At 47.1% G+C, this 18831-nt stretch overlaps 1 protein-coding gene across 1 annotated transcript in view; it reads right to left on the minus strand.

The window, feature by feature from the left end:
- Window positions 1-18831, minus strand: part of LOC129693306 (A disintegrin and metalloproteinase with thrombospondin motifs 12-like) — a 548000-nt gene that overhangs the window by 319930 nt on the left and 209239 nt on the right. The window contains exon 6 of the mRNA XM_055632162.1: window positions 5473-5597. Within this exon, the coding sequence (XP_055488137.1) occupies window positions 5473-5597 (125 nt within the window). The remainder of the gene's footprint in view (window positions 1-5472; window positions 5598-18831) is intronic.

Consider the following 18831-nt stretch of genomic DNA (forward strand, 5'->3'; position numbering starts at 1 on the left):
ACCTAACAAACCTCAGGGGCAGCAGGGACCCACCGACAGCTGCAAATACATCGCTGGCAGAGGATCTCAACCACTTTTTTGCCCGTTTCGAGAGAGGTCCGAATGAAAGAACCTCTCTCCAACTGGACCCTGCTGACCAGCCACTTACCCTCCAGTTAGAGGAGGTAAAGCGGGCCCTGAGAACTGTTAATGCTAGTAAGGCTGCTGGCCCGGATGAGATCCCAGGCAGGGTGCTCCGGGACTGTGCTCACCAGCTCGCTGGGGTATTCACAGACATTTTTAACCTTTCCCTAGCACACTCCTCCGTGCCAGCGTGCCTGAAAACCACCACTATCATCCCGGTGCCCAAGCAGACAATCATCAACTCCCTCAATGACTACAGGCCCGTTGCTCTTACATCTGTAGTCTCCAAGTGCTTTGAAAGGCTGGTCCTAGGTCACCATAAATTATCTCCCCCCCCCTCACTCGACCCACACCAGTATGCATATAGGGCTAATAGATCTACAGAGGATGCCATAAACACCAAAGATCTTATAGCAGAGCAAGATAGGCTACTCCTGCTAAATACAATGGGCTGACGTGTAGTACGCTACGGAGGGGATCCTGGGCATTTTTCCCCGCCCATTTTAGTAACCGGAGCCTACCTGACCCGACCCGACTCGCAGTGTAATCAATGAACAGTTTGTGTGTGTGATATAGGGTTAGATTCATCATTCTGTCAGTTCATACTTCTTGTCAAGAATAAAATTTGACTCTGGTAATTGTCTTTTTTAATATATTTTAAATCATTTCTTTTTAAATGGCTCACAAGCAGTGTTTGAGTTGATTTTGTAGTAACCGGAACCGACCCGACTCGCAGGGTAATTGACATTGCGGGGGGAAGTTTTTGTGCGTGATATAGGGTTAGATTCATAATTCTGTTAGTTCATAATTCTGTTAATTCTTGTTAAAGAATAAAATGTTTATAAACACACATACATGAATGTGATATAAATGTATATAATCATATAACACACACAATTATATTTCTTCTGATCCAATGATGAACTTTATTTCAGACTAGACAAGGGACATTAAATAAGAAACATTGTAAACCTCCCCGCAACTTCACACACACTAGGCCTTATCCCCGGGCCCTTCCCTGTCCCCGGGCCCACCCACTCACACTCCCTCTCCCTCTCCCCGGGCCGTACACTCCCTCTCCCCCGGGCCCCACACTCCCTCTCCCCGGGCCCCACACTCCCTCTCCCCGGGCCCCACACTCCCTCTCCCCGGGCCCCGCACTCCCTCTCCCCGGCCCCCACACTCCCTCTCCCCTCCCCGGGCCCCACATTCCCTCCCTCTCCCCGGGGCCCCACATTCCCTCTCCCCGGGCCCCACATTCCCTCTCCCCGGGCCCCACATTCCCTCTCCCCGGGCCATACACTCCCTCTCCCCGGGCCCCACACCCCCTCTCCCCGGGCCCCACACTCCAACCCCCGGGCCCCCCACTCCATCTCCCCGGGCCCCCGGGCCCCACACTCCCTCTCCCCGGGCCCCACACTCCCTCTCCCTCTCCCCGGGCCCCACATTCCCTCTCCCCGGGCCCCACACTTCCCTCTCCCGGGGCCATACACTCTCCTCGGGCATACCTCCCCCCGGGCCCCCACATTCCCTCTCCCCGGGCCATACACTCCCTCTCCCCCGGCCCCACATTCCCTCTCCCCGGGCCGCTCACTTCCTCTCCCCGGACTGCTCACTCCCTCTCCCCGGGCCCCACACTCCCTCTCCCCGGGCCCCACACTCCCTCTCCCCGGGCCCCACACTCCTTCTCTCCCCGGGCCCCACACTCCCTCTCCCCGGGCCCCACACTCCCTCTCCCCCGGGCCCCCTCCCCTCCCTCTCCCCGGGCCCCACACACCCTCTCCCCGGGCCCCGGGCCCCCCCCTCCCTCTCCCCGGGCCCCACACACCCCTCTCCCCGGGCCCCACACTCCCTCTCCCCGGGCCCCACACTCCCTCTCCCCGGGGCCCACACTCCCTCTCCCCGGGCCCCACACACCCTCTCCCCGGGCCCCACACTCCCTCTCCCCGGGCCCCACACTCCCTCTCCCCGGGCCCCACACCCCTCTCCCCGGGCCCCACACTCCCTCTCCCCGGGCCCCACACTCCCTCTCCCCGGGCCCCCACACACTCCCTCTCCCCGGGCCCCACACTCCCTCTCCCCGGGCCCCACACACCCTCTCCCCGGTCCCCACACTCCCTCTCCCCGGGCCCCACACTCCCTCTCCCCGGGCCCCACACTCCCTCTCCCCGGGCCCCACACTCTCTCTCCTCGCTGCGGAAACACTCCCTCCGATCTTTGACCGGGCCCCACACTCCCTCTCCCCGGGCCCCACATTCCCTCTCCCCGCTGCAGAAACAAAGATCCGATCTTTGACTGGAAGCAAGATGGCGGGGGCTGGTTGCTAAACTGGGTCATATAATCACCCATGAATCCGCCCATGAGCGTACTAAACGTTTGCGTGAGAGTAACCCATCTTGCTCCACTATAAGATCTTTGATAAACACTGTCCTCCATGCTGCACTACAACACCTAGAGGAGAAGGGGTCATATGTCAGGATGCTTTTTGTTGATTACAGCTCAGCTTTTAATACAATCATACCCAGCAAGCTGATTACAAAAATGCTAGACCTTGGCCTCAGCAGTCAACTGTGTCGGTGGATATTGGACTTGTGAACGCCCACAGACGGTGAGACTTGGACCCTACACCTCGACATCCCTGACCCTCAGCACAGGAGCACTGCAGGGCTGTGTGCTCAGTCTGCTCCTCTACGCCCTATACACACATGACTGCTTGCCCCATCACCCCGCAAATAGGATCAAAAATTTGCGGACGATACAACCGTGGTGGGGCTCATCTCAAATGTGAACGAGGTCGCCTATAGGGAGGAGGTGCACAGACTTTCTGAGTGGTGTGCTCACAACAATCTCTCTCTGAACACTAAAAAGCCAAAGGAGATCATCACTGATTTCAGGCGACATAGAGTGGAGCTCAGGCCACTGGAGATAGGGGGCGAGGAGGTGGAGAGGGTGCCTAGTTTTAAATTTCTGGGGATCAACATCAGTGAGGATCTTAAATGGTCTGTGAACTCTGCTGTAGTTGTACAAAAGGCGCAACAGAGACTTTACTTCCTCAGAACACTGAGGAAGGCCCATCTATCTGCTAAACTGCTGGAGTCTTTTTATCGCTGTTCGGTAGAAAGCATACTGACTTACTGCATAACTGCCTGGTTTGGGAACTGTTCAGCAGCTGACAGGGCAGCTCTCCAGAGGGCGATAAAAACTGCCCAGGGGATCATTGGACTCCCCCTGCCCCCTCTGGAGGACATTTACCACTCCAGATGCCGCAGCAGGACCTGTAATATCGTGAAAGACATTACACATCCTTGTCACCACCTTTTCACACTGCTGCCCTCAGGAAAAAGGTACAGGTCGCTAAAGTCACGCACTGCCAGACTCAAGAACAGCTTTTACCCATCAGCAATCTTGGAACTGAACTCTGTCTCGGGAGCGGGTTATGGGGAAGGAGGGGGGGTGGGAGACAGTGTTAATTTATGTAAATGTGAATCCATGGGTGGGTTTGGGGAGGGAGGGAGTGTAAAAAGTATGAGTATGTGAATGTTTGAAGTTCTTTTAAATGGAGAGACACAGTAATCTCGTTGTATGTGACACATGCAATGACAATAAAGCATTCTGATTCTGATTTACCCTCCTACCATCCGGGAAGCGCTACAGGTCTCTCCGTTGCCAGACCAGCAGGTTCAGGAACAGCTTCTTCCCTGCAGCTGTTACACAACTTAACTCTGCACCTTGGTGATTGCCAGTCCCGTCCCCCCCCCCCCCCCCCCCCCCCCCCCCCCCCCCCCCCCCCCCCCAGCTCACTATTGCTGAGGGTACATATATATATAATTGCTGTTCATTTCATGTGCTCTCTGGGGGAGATGCTACTGCATTTCACTGCACAATGACAATAAAGATTGAATCTGAATCTGAATCTGAAGCAGTGTAAGCATAAAACCCTGGCTATATTTCTTCCATAAATCTTTAAATCTCACATTTTTTTTCAAAAAAGTCTAGTTGAAGTCACAACCTTATGCATACAGATCAGCCAAAGAATAGTTACGGAAATCATGCAAGTTTTCCATTTTAGATGTAGATAAAGCATTCAAAGACACAATGCAGACAATTCATATTCACTCAGTAAGCAACAACGGTAACATTCTAGCAAGATTTATACTCTGTGTCAGTTTTATAAATTGCTTTCTATGGCTATTAGTCACATATAAGCTGTTTTACTAATGTGCCTCAAAGTATTTCAATACAAGCATATAAGATACAAAAGATAAAGTCAGAATTATAACTCCTGAGGTAGCATGGAAGCTGTCAACAATGTTTCATGCAACAACCAGAATCTTTAACCTCTCTGCCCTTAGCATTGGTTTTGACAACTTCCATTTCACCTCTTTCTGATCTTTTGGTGCTAATTTCTCCCATCTATACCCCTGCTTAGAAATTTCCTTCAATGGATGCAGGTGTTCTGGATTCATTGCCTGAGAGGATGGTAAAAACAGAAACCTCAGCCATATTTAAAATGTATTCGGATACCACCTGAAGCGCTGCAATCCACTAGAGTAAGGATCGGAAGCAGAGGAACAAGTGAAATGTAAAGTAAATTTTGTGCAGTATAAACACAATCTGTTCAATGGGCTCCTCCCATGGCATAAATTTCAGCTTGTACGTGCAATTAGTTTATCCACTACTCTTCCAAAGCTTTTTGAGTTGGATGATCAGCCATGATCATATTGAATGGTGGTGCAGGCTCGAAGGGCCGAATGGCCTAATCCTGCACCTATTTTCTATGTGTCTACGTTTTTCACATCTTCTTAGATAACCGTTGCACATCATGTTACTTTGCAGATACTTAAAATTAATTTGTTGTCTCAGATCATTCTATGAAACATTATTACAATTGGGAATTATGGGTACTCTATAAGCAGAACAAAATGTGGTCAATGTTACGGTGTGTTAGTGTGTGTATGTGGGTGGAGGGTTGGGATTCTGATGGTGGTTCTGCCTGGGAAATGAATAAGCATTAAGAGGGAACAATTGTGTGCAACCATCCTTTGCTAGATATTGAAGTTTTCCATGTTTACTTCCAAGCACAATGCAAATTTTAGCATGACGAATCCTTGCTTAAGCATTGTGCCAGCAGGTAAACTTGGGACTGCCCTCCAAATTGCCCTCATCTGTATAAATGCCACACAAATTAGATTTATACATACCCCATCATTTACACAGTTGACATTGCCAGTTTTGACCCCAACAAAATATAAAGCCATTTCGCCTTTGAAGAGCAACCTTCTATGCTATCCAGTCATTCCTAGTTATGAGTTCAAATTCTTTATTATCATCAGTTTAAAAAAAACTTACCTAGTTATCAACACGGCTACATCATGATGATTTGGACTGGAGTCACCTTTAGGATTCATGTTCTTTTGCCACTTGCAGAAACTGGAAAGTGTATGGTCAGCATGATGAATAATTTTTAGTTCTTTCTGCAAAGGGTTGCAACAATGTTATTCAAACAAAACACCGTTAGAAGCAATGATAACTTGCTAAAAATATATAATTTACCTAAACGGACAAAACTGTTTATCTGCAGAAGAACTTCTCCAAAGACCAATGGGGATGATAAAGCAAGGCTTACATGTATCTGGAGCAAAACACGCGGTAACTATCAATCTGGGTAGACCCCATGCATAATTTCAAAAGGCAGGATCCTGAAATATATAGGCTCTGTCATTGGGGCATACTATTGCACATTTCTGCAGCATTATATTTGCAGCCATGAAATTAAAACTGCACAGAGCGATGTCAGACATAGAAATAGACATAGAAAATAGGTGCAGGAGGAAGCCATTTGGCCCTACGAGCCAGCAACGTCATTCACTGTGATCATGGCTGATCGTCCCCAATCAATAACCCGTGCCTGCCTTTCCCCATATCCCTCGATTCAACCAGCCCCTAGAGCTCTATCTAACTCTCTCTTAAATCCATCCAGTGATTTGGCCTCCACTGCCTTCTGTGGCAGGGACTTCCATAAATTCACAACTCTCTGGGTGAAAACGTTTTTTCTCACCTCAGTCCTAAATGGCAACCCCTTTATTCTAAGACTGTGGCCTTAGACTCGCGGGAACATTTTTCCTGCATCTAGCTTGTCCAGTCCTTTTATAATTGTGTATGTTTCTATAAGATTCCCCCTCATCCTCCTAAACTTCAGTGAATACAAGCCTAGTCTTTTCAATCTTTCCTCATATGACAGTCCCGCCATCCCAGGGATCAATCAGGGATCATGTCCTGCCAATGTGACATATGGGTGTGATTTAAGAGGCTCTTCCTTCCTCAGAAACATGGCATCTATGAGAAACTGTCCACTCTTTGTGGATAGGAGCAGAAATAGGCCATTTGGCCCATCAAGTCTACTCCACCGTTCAATCATGATTGCCCTATGTCTTCCTCCTAACCACATTCTCCTGCCTTCACCCCATAACCCATGAAACCCATACTAATCAAGAATGTATCTTTCTCTGCCCTAAATATATCCACTGACTTGGCCTCCACAGCCTTCTGTGGCAAAGAACTCCACAGATTCGCCACCCTCGGACTAAAGAAATTCCTCCTCATCTCCTTCTTAAAAGAACATCCTTTAATTACATAGAAACATAGAAATTAGGTGCAGGAGTAGGCCATTCGGCCCTTCGAGCCTGCACCGCCATTTAATATGATCATGGCTGATCATCCAACTCAGTATCCCGTACCTGCCTTTTCTCCATACCCTCTGATCCCCTTGGCCACAAGGGCCACATCTAACTCCCTCTTAAATATAGCCAATGAATTCTGAGGTTATGAGTCCTAGACTCTCCAACTAGTGGAAACAAACTTTCCACATCCACTCTATCCAAGCCTTTCACCATTCTGTACATTTCAATAAGTTCCCCCCTCATTCTTTGAAACTCCAGTGTACAGGCCCAGCGCCGTCAAACATTCATCATATGTGATGCAGTTCAAGTCCATTTTGGTAGTTTTTGCAATGGCACCTGATCATGAACTTCAACGCTGGACTAAAAGCAGTCTTGGCAGCTTTGGAATGACATTCATCACATTCCTGCTTGAAATTAATGATCAACTGAATCTTAATAATTGCTCTGCAACATGCCCCGTGAATCACACTGGGCATCTCTTTTAAGCCTTTGTTGCAAATCAATGCTTAATGGCTGTATCATCTGATTTACTGTTCACTCAAAAAGTTGCATTATTGATTGGCGTTCAGAAGCACTCAATCAATCCACGTTTTGAATTTAACTGATGCTGGTCCACATAATGCAATGGGCTTTCAGCGATGCCATTGCTGGTCATTTCAAGTATTGCCTCCAAGGTGTGTCAGAGCAAAGACAAAGTATTGTTTCATACTCGGTATCGGGTCCACTCTGGTCATGTTTTTATTCTACAAGATATTTTTATCACAGGTAAAACAAGACAAGACAGTAATGTTATGTGCATGAGTTTTTCTTTAGATTGAACTATGATGTATTAGCTCCAAATCTGGAGAAATTACAAGAAGAATCGACAGACATTGGGATTTTGGAAATGTACTCATAATGCCGGCAAAAATAGATGCAATCACAGCTAAAAAGAGAAAAAATATCATTTCGCACAGAAATTATTAGCCAGAACTGGCCCATGATAAACGGATTTCTGATAAATGTAGAAACCAGAAACTGCAGATGCTGGTTTACCAAGGAAAGCCACAAAGTGCTGGAGTAACTCAGCGGGTCAGACAGTATCCCTGGAGAACATGGACAGGTGACATTACAGGTCAGGATCTTTCTGATAAATATCTCAATAGTTAACCTATTTCTTTCCAATTTCAGTTCAAGGACCAATGTACCTCAAGCCTTACTTTTGCTTGGATAAGCAATTCAGTTTTGCAAAGAATAAATTCTGCCACGACTGATGGAATTAATAGCAATTTCTAACACTTAAGTGAAGTACCAATGTACTTTTGATAGGTATGGAACCCTATCAAAATACGGGTTATACCTTCAGGATAGAAGTGGAGGGTGTTTCTCATAGCAAATACAGTACATGATTAGTCAAAAATCAAAGGTTTCCACTGTTTACCTATTTCCTTAAAGGCAGGTTTTTAGGTCTCTTTTCCCGAAACATTTTCAGTATAGAAACATTTCTCTAGCTTCATATTCTTCATTATTCCTTCACTGCAATTAACTTATGAATCAGAATAACAGTTCTGGACTGAATGCATCAATTTGGTATTTAGGAAAAAGCAGTAGCTACAAATATGCAGTTTACCTTTAGCCAAAATGTACCTTTCCACAGTAATTATATTTCTTAACACATCTTGTTGATCTTGAATTACACTTTTTTACTGCCATTTAATTAACATTGGTAAATCTAGAATTTGGTTTCAACATATTTTGGTGTTATAAACATGTTTTGCATGGTCCACTTTGATCTCCAGAAAGAAATTGCAGAACTGGGTAAAAATTGTTCTGAGGGATTTTGCACACGGTGCATTTTATAGCTGCTGCATCAATTCCATGTTGTTAAGTCAATCGTACCTTAAGAGAATCTCTCTCAATGGCAACCACTGACCTGCTGCGAAAAGGGGGTGAGGAAATACATAGGTGAGAGATGGAAGCAGCAAACTCCAGTGTCAGCAGCCACGCCACACATATTACAATGCACATCATGAAACCCACTTTATAGGTAACCCTATGGCAGTGGAAGGCAGATATAGCAGCATTTTTGCACAATGATGCATAACATGACAATTCTGTGATTGTTTGAGGAAACAGAGTGGAGCTTGTGTTGAAGTACTAAATACTGGCAATAATCTCAATGGGTCAATGATTCTTTATTGCAGAGGTACAGTGAAATTATTTTTTGCATACAGTTCAGTAAAGTATTACTGTACATAAACACAATCACCAATTAAATAAAGGGTGGGCGGCGCGACTCTGGTCAGCAGCGACCTCTGCAGTCTGTCCGCGTTTTATTATTTTCTGTCTGTGTTTTTATGTAGTTTTTGTTCTTTTTTTTGTTGGGGAGGGGGGGGGAAACTTTTTAAATCTCTCCCTGCACGGGAGACCCAACCTTTTCTCGTCGGGTTTCCGTTGTCGTTGGGGCCGCAACGAGGAGCGGCCTCCAACAGGAAGAGACCGGGGACTCTGGTGCTACGACTCACCGTCACCGTCGCGGGGCTGGCCGAGTCCGGAGCGGGTGGAGCGGTGGAGGAGCGCTGCTGCTGCTGCTGCTGCGGCCCGACCGGAGAGTCGGAGGCTCCAACGGCAGGTCTGTGGACGGCGGCACCGGGAGCCCGCGGGTCCCTGGAGGGAGACCGCTTTTCAGGGCTCTCGCAACGGCGACTTCTCCCGCCCGAGTTGCGGGGTTGAAGAGCTCCTGGAGCGGGGCCTACATCACTGCCCCGCGCGGCTTGGAATGGCCGCGGGACTGCGAGCGCACGCCGGGGGCTCTAACACCAAGACCCGGTGTACGACCTTGCATCACCCGGCGTGGCTTTAATGGCCGCGGGACAATTGCCATCGCCAGCCGGGGGCTTTGACTTTGACTCTGACATGGGGGGGGGGAGAGTGCAGTGGAGAGATAAGTTTATTTTGCCTTCCATCACAGCGATGTGATGGATGTTTATGTAAATTATGTTGCGTCTTGGGTCTATGTGTTTGTAATGTATGGCTGCAGAAACGGCATTTCGTTTGGACCTCAAGGGGTCCAAATGACAATTAAATGTATCTTATCTTGTGTATAGAAATAGTCCACTGAGACCATATAGAAGAGTTGACAAGTTTGACACCACTTTCAAAGATCTGGAAGAGTGGAGAGAAGTGAAACATTGAAGGCCAATGGGAACTCATCAATTTGTGTCTCTGCTGATCTACTTTAGTTTACGTTATTGTCACGTGTACCGAGGTACAGAGAAAAGCTTTTGTTGCGTGCTAATCAGTTAGCGGAAAGACAATATATGATTACAATTGATCCATTTACTGTGTATACAGTGGCTTGCAAAAGTTTTCATACTCCTTGAACTTTTCCACATTTTGTCACGTTACAACCACAAACATAAATGTATTTTATTGGGATTTTATGTGACATACCAACACAAAGTGGTGCATAATTGTGAAGTGGAAGGAAAATGATACATGGTTTTCAAATTTTTTTACAAATAAAAAACTGAAAAGTGTGGCGTGCAAAAGTATTCCGCCCCCCTGAGTCAATACTTTGTAGAACCAACTTTCGCTGCAATTACAGCTGCAAGTCTTTTGGGGTATGTCTCTACCAGCTTTGCATATCTAGAGACTGAAATTTTTGCCCATTCTTCTTTGCAAAATAGCTCAAGCTCAGTCAGATTGGATGGAGAGCATCTGTGAACAGCAATTTTCAAGTCTTGCCAGAGATTCTCAATTGGATTTAGGTCTGGGCTTTGACTGGGCCATTCAAACACATGAATATGCTTTGATCTAAACCATTCAGGACAGGACAATTGTATTGTATGACAAGGGGTCACAGCTTAAAGATAAGGGGGAAATCCTTTAAAACCGAGATGAGAATAACTTTTTTCACACAGAGAGTGGTGAATCTCTGGAACTCTCTGCCACAGAGGGTAGTTGAGGCCATTGCATTGGCTATATTTAAGAATGAATTTGAATTTGAATTTTCCTTTATTGTCATTCAGACCATACGGTCTGAACCAAATTTCGTGCCTGCAGTCATACATACAATAATACAATAATAACAACAATAAACACAAATTAACATCCACCACAGTGAGTCCTCCAAACACCTCCTCACTGTGGTGGAGGCAAAAATCTTAGGGTTGCAGTCTCTCCCTCTTCTCCCTCTGCGCTGAGGCGATTCCCCACCGGGCGATGGTATAAACAGTCCCGCAGCTCACCGAACCCCGAGAACGGGCCGGTTCAAACACTGCGGCCCGGGGTGGTCGAAGCCGCCGCACCTCCAGTCCAGCACACGCAGCCGCCGGCCCGCGGCTGAACCCAGGACTCTGGACACCGCCGCCAGAACGTCGTCCCAGCCACCGGAGCACCGTCCCAGCCCCCGGACCGGATCGCCCTCACGTGAGTACCGTTCCACCCTCGAGCTGGGCCACTCCAGCAGGAGTGCCGTTCCTCCCTCGGGCTGGGCCACTCCGACGGGAGTGCCGTTCCTCCTCGGGGCTGGGCCACTCCGACGGGAGTGCCGTTCCACCCTCGGGCTGGGCCACTCCGACGGGAGTGCCGTTCCTCCCTCGGGCTGGGCCACTCCGACGGGAGTGCCGTTCCTCCCTCGGGCTGGGCCACTCCAGCGGGAGTGCCGTTCCTCCCTCGGGCTGGGCCACTCCAGCAGGAGTGCCGTGCTCCCTCGGGCTGGGCCACTCCGACGGGAGTGCCCCTCCCTCGGGCTGGGCCACTCCAGCCCCTCACCAGGCCGCTCTCACGGGAGCACCGTTCCATCCCGGGCTGGGCCGGGAGCGAGCCCAGGACGAGTCCTGTCAGCTGCCTCCAGAGTCCCGAGGTTGCTGGCTCAGCGTAGACGGAGGCAGAGAAGGGGGATACGACAAAAAGGTCGTATTCCCCCCGAAGGGAGTGACAGCAGCCCCCGTTTCACCCCCCACCCCCCTCCCCACATAAACACAGCCTAAAAACCAAAAACATAACTAGACAAAACGAAAAAAAACAACACAAAAAAGTAAAAGACAAATGGCTGCAGGCGAGCCGCAGCCGTTCCCAGCGCCGCCACTTCCGGAAAAGAGGGAGTTAGATGTGGCCCTTGTGGCTAAGGGAATCAGGGGGTATGGAGAGAAGGCAGGTACGGGATACTGAGTTGGATGATCAGCCATGATCATATTGAATGGCGGTGCAGGCTCGAAGGGCCGAATGGCCTACTCCTGCACCTAATTTCTATGTTTCTATGTTTCTATTCCATTGTAGCTCTGGCTGTATGTTTAGGGTCGTTGTCCTGCTGGAAGGTGAACCTCTGCCCCAGTCTCAAGTCTTTTGCAGACTCTAACAGGTTTTCTTACAAGATTGCCCTGTATTTGGCTCCATCCATCTTCCCATCAACTCTGACCAGCTTCCCTGTCCCTGCTGAAGAAAAACATCCCCACAGCATGATGCTGCCACCACCATGTTTCACAGTGGGGATGGTGTGTTCAGGGTGATGTGCAGTGTTAGTTTTCCGCCACACATAGCGTTTTGCATTTAGGCCAAAAACTTCAATTTTGGTCTCATCTGACCAGAGCACCTTCCTCCACATGTTTGCTGTGTCCCCCACATGGCTTGTGGCAAACTGCAAACGGGACTTCTTATGGCTTTTTTTCAACAATGGCTTTCTTCTTGCCACTCTTCCATAAAGGCCCGATTTGTGGAGTGCACGACTAATAGTTGTCCTGTGGACAGATTCTCCCACCTGAGCTGTGGATCTCTGCAGCTCCTCCAGAGTTACCATGGGCCTCTTGGCTGCTTCTCTGATCAATGCTGTCCTTGCCCGGCCTGTCAGTTTAGGTGGATGGCCATGTCTTGGTAGGTTTGCAGTTGTGCCATACTCTTCCCATTTTCGGATGATGGATTGAACAGTTCTCCGTGCGATGTTCAATGCTTGGGATATTTTTTAAAACCTAACCCTGCTTTAAACTTCTCCACAACTTTATCCCTGACCTGTCTGGTGTGTTCCTTGGGCTTCATGATGCTGTTTGTTCACTAATGTTCTCTAACAAACCTCTGAGGCCTTCACAGAACAGCTGTATTTATACTGAGGTTAGATTACACACAAGTGGACTCTATTTACTAATTAGGTGACTTCTGAAGGCAATTGGTTGCACTGGATTTTATTTAGGGGTATCAGAGTAAAGGTGGCTGAATACTTTTGCACGCCACACTTATCAGTTTTTTATTTGTAAAAAAATTTGAAAACCATGTATCATTTTCCTTCCACTTCACAATTATGCGCCACTTTGTGTTGGTCTATCACATAAAATCCCAATAAAATACATTTACGTTTGTGGTTGTAACGTGACAAAATGTGGAAAACTTCAAGGGGTATGAATACTTTTGCAAGCCACTATAGATACATGATACGGGAATAACATTTAGTGCAAGGTAAAGTCAGGAAAGTCCAATCAAGGATAGTCTGAGGGTCACCAAAGAGTTAGACAGTAGTTCAGCACTGCTCTCTGGTTGTGGTAGGATGACTCAGTTGCCTGTGGGGTACTATGGGGGGTACTCCTTGATTTTTGTGCTTAATAAATACATTTGTAGGTTGCACCTGAATGCACCAATTAATTTTGTAGGGGGAAAAGAATTGTAGACCCAGTATCGGGGCAGAGAGTGGAAAGCCCCAAGTGTGGAATGGAAGCTGGTTGGAATAAAGAGAGGAGAGGAGTGAGGCAGGAGCCAGTAGGTGATAGACCAAGGAGGCATGAGGGATGAGGGGCAGATGGGGAGGAGCGGAGTAAAATTGGAAGATAAAGGCAGGTGAGGAATACGCGGTAACAGACAAGTAGGTATGTTGCAAAGCCTACCTGAAGCATCGCTGAAAATCGCTGAAAGTCCCAGCCCATGTGCGCGATTTTGGCGCCGTTTAGAGGGCGGTGGGTTTAAAATGCGATTTCCCCTAGGCTGTTCAAATCGAGGATGTTCAGCCTAGTCAATTATTAACGAAAAATCGCTGGAAGATTCCGTCGCTTTAGCTATTATTACTTTTAAGGGCTTTATATAATTGTTATAGTATTTTAAAAATTAACCGCTAAACCCCCGACCGCCGGCAACGGGTCGGATCTCATACAGGGGACAACGGAAGGTAGGCTGTTTATTTTTACGTTAAAAAGGGCTTCTTAAGATCCCTTTATACAAAGTTTAAAGTTGTGAGTAGCTAATTTTGGGCCCATTATATCCCGCAGTATTTTTCTGGGCATTTGAGGGTACAAATCTAGCGCAATGTGAACGTTCTAAACCAGCGCGTTCACAGGAACCCATTAGAAAGCTGATTTAAATGGACTTTAATTTACAGCAATTGAACACGAAATTCCTTCCATTTGGCCTATAAATTAATGTAAATGAGATTTAAAAATCATGTTTTATTGTGAATTATTTGTGAATATTATTTGGGCACTTAGGCTATTTAAAAATGTTAATCATTTATTAAGAAATAGATAGATGTTTAGATCTAGTAATTGAAGTTTGAAATTAGCTCCAATTGGGTAACTAACTAATTATATGCTTTAATTTCAGGTCATCCAAGTAAGATTGTTTTATATTTGTTTCAGAATGCTTCAATCTATGATAACTGAAAATGTAATTCAGTTCCCTTAATTTTTAAAAAAAGTTATGGGCTTTTGACTGTCCACGATCACAGCTTTTTTGTTATGTCCATAGAAAATCAATAGGGAACAAGATGCTAATTTCCGAGTATGAAAATGGCCATAACTTTTTAAATACTTGAGATATGAAAGTGAATTACGTGTCAAATTAAACTTCTTTTTATGCTTTATCTGATGGGATAAACTGCAGACTTGATTTTTAAAATCTCAAAATTTTGTAACATTGCTAAGACAAGGGGGAAGAAAAACAGATTGAGCCTGGTGGGAGATAGGCCAAATGGAAACTGCTGTTTGGCATGTGATAAACAATGACACAAAGGCTATGAGTGCTGGAATCTAATAGGTAAGTACGGTGATAATGGGAATGATCAAGGGAGAGATGAAGGGCAGTTCCTTCAATCCACTGCCAGAGGGTTCCCCCATTTTTGGTCCCTTTTCCATACACTTCCTCCATCACCATCACCCATTTTCATTCCCCTCCCCCTCCTGGTTCCATCCAACTACTCGTAAAGCTCTTAAAGATAGTGGAGTCAAGGGACATGGGGAGAAGGCAGGAACGGGGGACTGATTGTGGATAATCAGCCATGATCACAATGAGTGGCGGTGCTGGCTCGAAGGGCCGAATGGCTTATTTCTCTGCACCTATTGTCTATTGTCACATGTTACCCATATGATCCGCTCCCCTATCTGATTCAATCTGCCCTTCAGCTCTCCCTTACCAGTTTAAATTATCACCTTACTTGGTTGTTTGAATTGATTGAAACATACAGCATGGAAACAGGCACTCTGGTCTACCAACTCCATGCCAACTATCAATCACCCATTCAATTAGTTCAATTTTATCCCACCTCATCCACTCCATACACACTAGGGGCCAATGAACCTACAAATCTGCATGTCTTTGGGATGTTGGAGGAAACCCAAGCTGTTAAAGGAAGTGCATGCACACTTCCACACAGACAGCAATCAAGGTCTGGAAGAAACCCTTGTCTCTGGCACTGTAAACCAGCTTCCGACTTTTTCCATTGTCTGCTTCCACCTATCACCTACTTGCCTTTCTCTCTCAACTATCCCTATCCCAGGCATGGAAATCGCTATCAAAATATGGAGGGGACCGGGGGACAGGGACCGCCAAATTTATTGGCGGTCGCGCGCATGCGCACACTTACACGCGCACACACACACACGCGAGGCTTTGGAGGCTCAATCTAGCGCTAAATGCAGCTCAGCTCTGCGTGCCTCGCCAGGTTAACCTACAGCCCTGCCTGGACTGACGGGACACCAGCGCTGCTTCTCCGCGCTGGCTGTAAACCTGGGCCATATTTCCCGCAAGTCCAGGCAGGGTTGTAAGTTAACCTGGTGGGACAGGCAGAGTTGAGCTGGGTTTTGCGCTGCTTCTCTGCGCTGGCTGTGGGCCTGGGGGTACAGCTCCCGTCTGACTCTCGAGCTCTCTGGCAACCTGAAGGGGGGGGGGAGGCACTCGGGTGGGGAAGGGAAAGAGCCGGAGAGCTGGGATCGATCCTGGCTGCGGATGAGGCGCAGGTCTGTGCCGTGAGTGTTTTGGCACGTCTCCCTCCTCCAATCACTCTATCCTCAGTCCCACCCACTCCTCCCTCCTCCAATGATCGTGCTGAATCATAGGTAGACAAAAGTGCTGGAGAAACTCAGCGGGTGCGGCAGCATCTGTGGAGCGAAGGAAATAGGCAACGTTTCGGGCCGATACCTTTCTTCAGTCTGAATCATCATGTCCCGCCCCCATTGCCTGCTGACCGAGTCTCTCTCAATTGGCACCCTCGATCAGCAGTCCCAGTCCCACTGTCTCGCGGAAAGCGGAGATTTCACTGGGTTTTAAAATCTGAATTACAAAAACTTGGGAGGGATCGTCTCCCACCTCTCAAAACAGAGGGGGGGCGTGGCCCCCGTGGCCCTCCCGGGATTTCCGCCCCTGCCTTATCCATCCATCTGCACTCAATCTTCCATGGTCCAGCTACCATCCACCAGCGTAGAACATTTCAGCATCTACAGTTCCTTATGTCTATCATCTACCAACCCCTGCCTCGTCACTCCCCATCTCTTCTTTATCTTGCTCATTTTACCTCTCCACTCTCAGTCCTGATGCAGTCTTGATTCAACACATTGACAATTCCCTTGCAGTGATGGAGACCAGGGTTCGATCCAAACTATGAATGCTGTCTGTACGCTGTTTGTACATTCTCCCCGTGACCTGCGTGGGTTTTCCCCGAAATCTTCGGTTTCCTCCCACACTGCAAAGACGTACAGGTTTGTAGGTAAATTGGCTTGGTAAATGTAAAATTTAGGACCAAATTCCAGCTCAGCAGTCTCTTGTGTCTCCTGATAACACAATTTGCCGTACAACTGATTCTGGGCAAGTATTACTTGTGCTGATGGGAATTGGGCTTGGAAATGCCTGGGTCCATTTTCAGTGTCCCTTGTGTGTGTAGGATAGTGTTAATATGCGGGGATCCCTCATCGGCATGGTCTCGGTGGACTGAAGGTCCTGATTCCGTGCTGTATCTCTAAACTAAGCTAGACCCCCTGAGTTTCACCAGCAGTTTGTGTATTATTGCAAACATGATCTAACTACAAACTGCTTTCACATTCAATTTAAGTATTACCTATTTACAAACTGCATCAAAAATCCAGAAAACATAAACATTAAATAAACATCAATTTCAGTGGTGTGCTATCTATTCCTATAGTTTCATTAAAAAGTTGGGATTCTTCCCACTCGAGTTCCATTCACGCCACAAATCAATTGCGCTGAGAGACGAGTGGATTTTTGCCAGATAAACCATTAGAAACTTAATTAATGCCTTGTGCTGATTAAACTCCAGCAGTAACCATGCACACACATTGGGTATTACCAATACTTATGTATACTTGACTAGGCTAAGTGCAATTTGTTCTACACAGTTTGTTCATTATGCAAATAGACATTTTATGGAGAGACCTCTGGAATGAGATCACAATGGTGTGAAATTTTGCTTTGATATGTTCAAAAAACTTGTTAAATACAGCATTGTTTTAACATATTGCTTAATTTATTTAAAATTATGTAAAAATTATTTGATTATCTATTCAGCATCCTTCAATCAATGACCTTGTTTCCTATTTTGCAGATTGTACACTATTAACAGAGATGGCAAGTCTTCATTGCAAATTTTGACAGGAGTAAAGCATCAATAATGGGAGTTTAACTTTGAATCTCATTTCACATTGTCATCTTTGGACACTACCTTTGGTTATCTGCAATCTTGCTATTAATTGTGGGTTACATCAGCCTTCACATCTTTACTGTGGCACACCACAGGGACATTAAACATGCAGTCCCTGGCCAATTCTCTTTCACAAACCTCTGTAGTTTTGTTCTATTGCTGCTAGGCTTTGCAATGTGACTTTTGCGATAATTCATTGCTCTTTCATCTCCCTTCTGGCAAAAGTAGACAAGGGAATACTATTTGAATAATAAAAGCACAAAATAAGAGAACGGATCCCATTGAAACGTAATGCCTTAGGAGAATTATTGGTCCAATTGTTTGGTTCTGCCTGTGTAGAAATGACTTGAACATTTTAATCTTAGGAGGTGTTTGAACACCGGGACCTGGAGGTGTTCACAGACAGTGTACTGTGTTACATTAAAAACTGCATGGACACTGTCACAGTGGACAAACGCATCCGGGTCTACCCCAACCAGAAGCCCTGGATGACCCGGGAGGTCCAGCGGCTGTTAAAAGAGAGGAACACCACTTTTAGGTCTGGCGATAGGGCTTTATACAGCACGGCCCGAGCTAACCTGAAGAAAGGCATCAGAGAGGCTAAATCAAACTACAGGAGGAAGATAGAGGACCACCTAGACAGTAACAACAGCAGGCAAGTGTGGCAGGGGATCCAGTATCTCACCAACTATAAGACCAACCTTGGAGCTGTTGAAGGTGACGCCTCGTTGGCAGAGGAGCTGAACCACTTCTTTGCTCGCTTTGAAGTGGAGCCATCCGAGACAGCCACATCACAGCACATGGTCCACAGCAGCCCAACCCTCAAGATAGAGGAGCATGAGGTGAGGCGCACGCTGTGGGCCATCAATCCAAGGAAGGCTACTGGTCCTGACGGCGTCTCTGGACGCGTGTTGAAGGACTGCGCAGACCAGCTGGCTGGAGTCTGTACGAGGATTTTTAACCAGTCTCTGGCCCAGTCCACTGTTCCACCCTGTCTGAAGTCCTCCACCATAGTCCCCTTGCCCAAAAAAACCACCATCTCCAGCCTCAACGACTACCGGCCAGTCGCACTCACACCAGTGGTGATGAAGTGTTTTGAAAAACTGGTCCGGGGTCATATCACATCACTCCTGCCCCGAAGCT

This window comes from Leucoraja erinacea, chromosome 1 (genome assembly GCF_028641065.1).
Source record: "Leucoraja erinacea ecotype New England chromosome 1, Leri_hhj_1, whole genome shotgun sequence".
Classification (NCBI taxonomy): Eukaryota; Metazoa; Chordata; class Chondrichthyes; order Rajiformes; family Rajidae; genus Leucoraja; species Leucoraja erinaceus.